Raw genomic sequence first — 4,811 nt, forward strand, 5'->3', positions numbered from 1 at the left:
GGCTGTGGCCCCCAGAATGTCTGTGACACAGAAACATACAGAGCACAGGTATAGATGGTGCCTACGGGGTCAGAACCATGTAAGTAGTGACTTGCCAAGTTTCTCTCTGCAGGTGCTATGACCGAGGGCTGATACCTTTATTTTAAACTTTAGGCCTCTGAATTTTTCCAGTATAAACACAGTTCAAAGTCATGGGTGGCAGCTAAAATGACTTTTTACATTCTACCAAAAAATAAGGTTCTCCTGTAGATCGTTTTCGTTTCGCCCAAGACACAGCTTCGAAACCCAGGATGTGCAAATGAAACCCCCAGTGTAATTTCCGGGTGTGTTTAGCCAGTCATTTTAATAATCAAAACAGAATTACCAAAAGTGAAATTCACAGACAAGAAATACTTTAATTAAATATTGTGTAAAATGAACATTTTATACAGTTAAATATCTGAAAAAATGTACAGATAAAACAATCTTATTGTAGGGTCTTTAACAGTAAAATCTACCATTTAGTGAAGCGGCTCGATCTTGAAACAATGAAGCGATGAGGGTGTCGACTATTTCCTCTAAACACAAACCAAGCCAGGGTAGGAGGAAGCTTGCGAACGTTGACACGTACATGTGAGCTCTTTCTTAGATCAAACCCTTACTCGTACAAAATAAAACGGAGGCAATTTAGTTCCAAAGTGACTTCTCAGGCTTTTCCACGTAGCTAAGCCCCATCAGCCGTCACAAAGCCAGACTGGGACGCACTGACCATGGGGGACGTTCTGTTTAATTAGTCCCTTGAACGAACACTTTCTAAGTTATGCATTGTTGTTCATTTTTGTCAAGAAAGTTTTTTAAAGTCCCTCCTTTTCATTTTAAATTTGATTTCTGCTGCAGTTTGCAAAATGTTTGCTGTGCTATGTCTGCAAAACATTTAGTGCAAAGGGGAAAAAAAAAAAAAAAACCTGACCCTGTTGGTCTCACTGTGGGTTTGGCACAAACTGGTACACTATCTGGAGGAGGTCATTCCAGTTTAAAAAGTACAGACAGTGCTGTTGGATCTGACCACAAAAACGTATTGTTAAAAAAAAAATTAAAAACCAGCAGTGATGTTGGTTCCCTGTGAAATCTCTCCGAATCGGAGGGGTGCCGGGAGGGTGCAGAGTGCAGCAGAAACACACCCAGAAGGGAGCGACGTATGGAACGGTGGGTTTGTGCTTTTATTTGTGTGTGTGCGTGTTTTTTACACCATAAATCTCCAAATGAAATATTGATTAACAATTGTGGTGTAAGCCTGTGATAAAATAGCACAAAGGTTCTTTAAAGAAGTCCACTTTTAAGGCATCAGAGAAGTTAATGTGGCAAACATTTTAATCAAAACATCAGAAGTAAATTTTATTTTAAACTTTAGGCCTCTGAATTTTTCCAGTATAAACACAGTTCAGCTATGTGGCAAAGTCATGGGTGGCAGCTAAAATGACTTTTTACATTCTACCAAAAAATAAAATAAAGACACAGCCCCAGACGGTGTCACCTCTTCTCGGCCGTTCCACATGCACAGAATCTACTAGGATTTGTCACAGCCGGGTGGCACCGTTGTGTTTTGACTATACAACAAACTTTTTTTTTTTCCAAAAGTATCTGTTCAGATAACTTAAAAATAATATAAAAATAAACAATGAATTTGACTTTTCATCAACATAAAAAAAAAAAAGGACGGAAAGTCTAAACAATAGCATATTTTTGAGTACAAATGAAATGTAAGGACACTGGTTCGTTTGAACGAAACAGATCAAAGAGACAGTTCTTGGCTAATGCTCGTCCCAGTATCACAACACCAGGCCATGATCAAAAACCAACACAGACAAGGAAAAGAAAAAGGTGGGAAAAAGCAATGTACAAAATTTCAAAGATAAATACAATATTTATAATTGATATGTTACAAAATAAATCCCTTAGCAACCGCAAGTGTTCATGGGAAAGTAAGTGTTGTGTGAAGACCATTTTATCCCTTATAAGACACATAAGGAATAAAACTTGTTTTTCTAAATATTTTAAGTGGATCTGAAAAAAATTCAAGACAAGTGTATAAATATTTAGCTACAACTTTGGCAAAATCACAAAAGTCTACAATTTTATAACCACATACAAAACACATTAGGGAAGAAGGATCTAGAAGTCAAAAGGACAATTTCTGGTACAAGAAACATAGACCTCACAGTAGCCTAAGAATGCAATAGTATACAGTGCTAGCAAAAGTTGAAAAAATGTTGCAGATCACACTTGCTTAACAGGAAGCTCTAGCAGCGGGAGAATATTGGAACCAACAGACAGTAGCATTTTTTTCTCTGTCAGTGTGCTTGTTGAAGGCAAGAGAATTCAATATCAAAGTTACAATTTCTAACTACAATAAGTTACAAAGTTTCATTTCATTAAGATGAAGTTAAGCAATGATAAACCCGCCCTCCCTCCCTGCCACCCCAGATTCTCCTAATCATATAGTCATCCTTTTTTCCAGTTTGATGGCTCATACCTCCTTGGCCCCCTTTTTTTCACCACAAAAAAATATTTCACATTATAGAGATACACAACCATTGTGAATCTAAGTATGAGTACAGAAAAATGTTTGGAGGCATTTTTCATCAGTGTTTCATGATAATCAAAATGGTGCATTCACAAAGTTTCTCCCAACACATAGCAATTACTAGACATGGCCAAGACGGAGTCAGAAACTTTATACAAAATAGGCGTCGCTTTGTTTTCCTTATTCTTCAGGACTGAGAAATGTGAAAATATGAGAAAAGTTCAGTCAATAAAATGGAATTGTTCATGGAGAAGTAGGCTGTTTGCATGTTGATTCTTAATAGTTTAAATAAAATCTTTAAACAAAGTCTTTTGTAGCATTTCGATTGCTGCTGATTTTTCTGAAGATACTGTTTCCATCAGCATGTCTTAATATACTAAACGTGTCCCCTGAAGTCCGTCCTTGGATGCTGCGGAAGGTAAACAAAAGTCCCTCACATTGGCGGGACTACCAGCCCAGACATAGCTGCAAGAGAGGAGGACAGAGCAGTTACTGGGGCGGCCACACCCGTTCTCCCTCACCGCGGCCAGGGGCCGCCCCTCCCTTCGCACTTTGTCACCATGAGGTTGGATTCGCACGATACTCCTTTACCAGCCTTGGGCGTGTGCTGGGAAATCTACCTCCTGGGGTGCGTATGGGGACACACGAGTGCTCTCCTACTGTGCCCTCCTCGAAGGCTTCCTTCAGCAAAGGGAAAGGCCTCTGACATTTCCGTGTGCACAGGCTGCTTCCTGCACAAACCAGCACTTTGTTCAAAGCAAACGGAGGCCGCCTCTGTCAAGAGACATGACCCAGCCTGGTCACTTCTGCGAGGCCGGCTAAGGCCAGGCTCTTGCTCCCTGAGTGGAAATTGGACTCGCCTCAGCTCTGACCTTCTGCTCATTGCTCTGCATCGTAATGGTGAGTCAGGGGCTCTCACAGACCACAGCCGCTCGCAGCCCACCTGCTCTGGAATCCCAAGCCCAGTGCTGGGAGGAGACGGGAGTCACAGCACCACCTTCGGGAGCTCTTTTCCCTCCTCTTGGAAGAGAAAACTTTGCGCTAAAATGCCAACAGTGGCTGCCACTTTCAAACGAACTCCTGGTACGAATGTAATTTAAAATCTTTTAACTATAGTGTTGTCTAATTTTTGAGAATGATTGTTCTCATTAATTTATGTATAACATTAATACATTTGTTCATGTAGTGATGTGAGCTTCAATTTCTCAGTTCATTAATTTCAACAACAGTAATTTATCTCCGACTCACCGTTACAACTTTATGGTTTGGGAGACCTGGGCGTGGACACACTGCTTAGGTGGTGCCACCTTTCAACTGGCTGTGTCCAGGGGCAGGGCCGCGGCCCCCCACGCCTGCCTCTCGAGCGATTCGGGTTTGGTGCCCGCCGATGGCTCTCGGGCCAGTCGGCGGCACTCCGGGGGCCGGGGCGTCCCTCCGTACGCTAACAGATATTGTGAGACAATTATTTCAAATCACGGATACCTTTCCAGTTCCTTTTTTGAGCATTAGTTCATCAAAGTGAAATATGCCACCGACTTCACAAAAGGGCCAGTTTGTCTTCTCCACGGTTACGTCCTCAGCACCCAGCAGAGAGCCTGGCACATAGTAGGCGCTCAGTAAATACTGGTTGAATGGATTCATTTTTTAAAGGAGTAACTGGATTTGAGTCGCACTGGGAGGAGCATATAGCAAAGGTGGTGTCTGAAAGAGGCCAGACGATGGCCGCTTAACGTGGGCACCGCGGAGAGCCATGCGCGAGCTCACAGGCCTAGGGCACCCGCGTGGCTTCGCCTGTCAACACATCACAGGCCACATGCAGCCTGCACTGCCCACAGGGGCCAGGCACCGGGTGCCCACTCTGAGTGGCCCCGTCTGTGGACAGCTGTGTCCAGGCGATGCCTCCCATGCCTTCGGGGCTGGCCCCTCTCCCTCCTGAATCTTCGAAAGAGATCACTTAGACAGGACTGGCACACACATGGCCCCAGGGCTGAACACACAGCCCTTTCCCGGGGACAGCACAGCCTTGCTAGGCTCTCGGTCTGTCACATGAGGCTTAGAACAAAGGCTCAGCCTCAGGACGATGAAAGCAGGCAGATTTGGGGTACCCTGCCACTCTGGGTTCCACAGGTGGCAGGGCACCCACCCTCCTTGTTCTGAGGCTGTTTTTGCCACCTGGGGAAAAGAAGGCTGCAAGGCCAGGAGCTACAGGCAGGGCTGTGCCCTGCACCAAGAGGTGCCAGGCCCCGGG

General features: G+C 44.1%; 1 protein-coding gene across 1 annotated transcript in view; it reads right to left on the reverse strand.

The window, feature by feature from the left end:
- Positions 1-370: 370 nt before the first annotated feature.
- The window catches only part of LOC105824109 (transcription factor COE3), a 40,423-nt gene continuing 35,982 nt past the window's right edge, over positions 371-4,811 (reverse strand). The window contains exon 10 of the mRNA XM_012661474.1: positions 371-3,028. Within this exon, the coding sequence (XP_012516928.1) occupies positions 2,997-3,028 (32 nt within the window). The 3' untranslated portion in view covers positions 371-2,996. The remainder of the gene's footprint in view (positions 3,029-4,811) is intronic.

Source organism: Propithecus coquereli, unplaced genomic scaffold, assembly GCF_000956105.1.
Source record: "Propithecus coquereli isolate 6110/MARCELLA unplaced genomic scaffold, Pcoq_1.0 Scaffold710, whole genome shotgun sequence".
Lineage (NCBI taxonomy): Eukaryota > Metazoa > Chordata > Mammalia > Primates > Indriidae > Propithecus > Propithecus coquereli.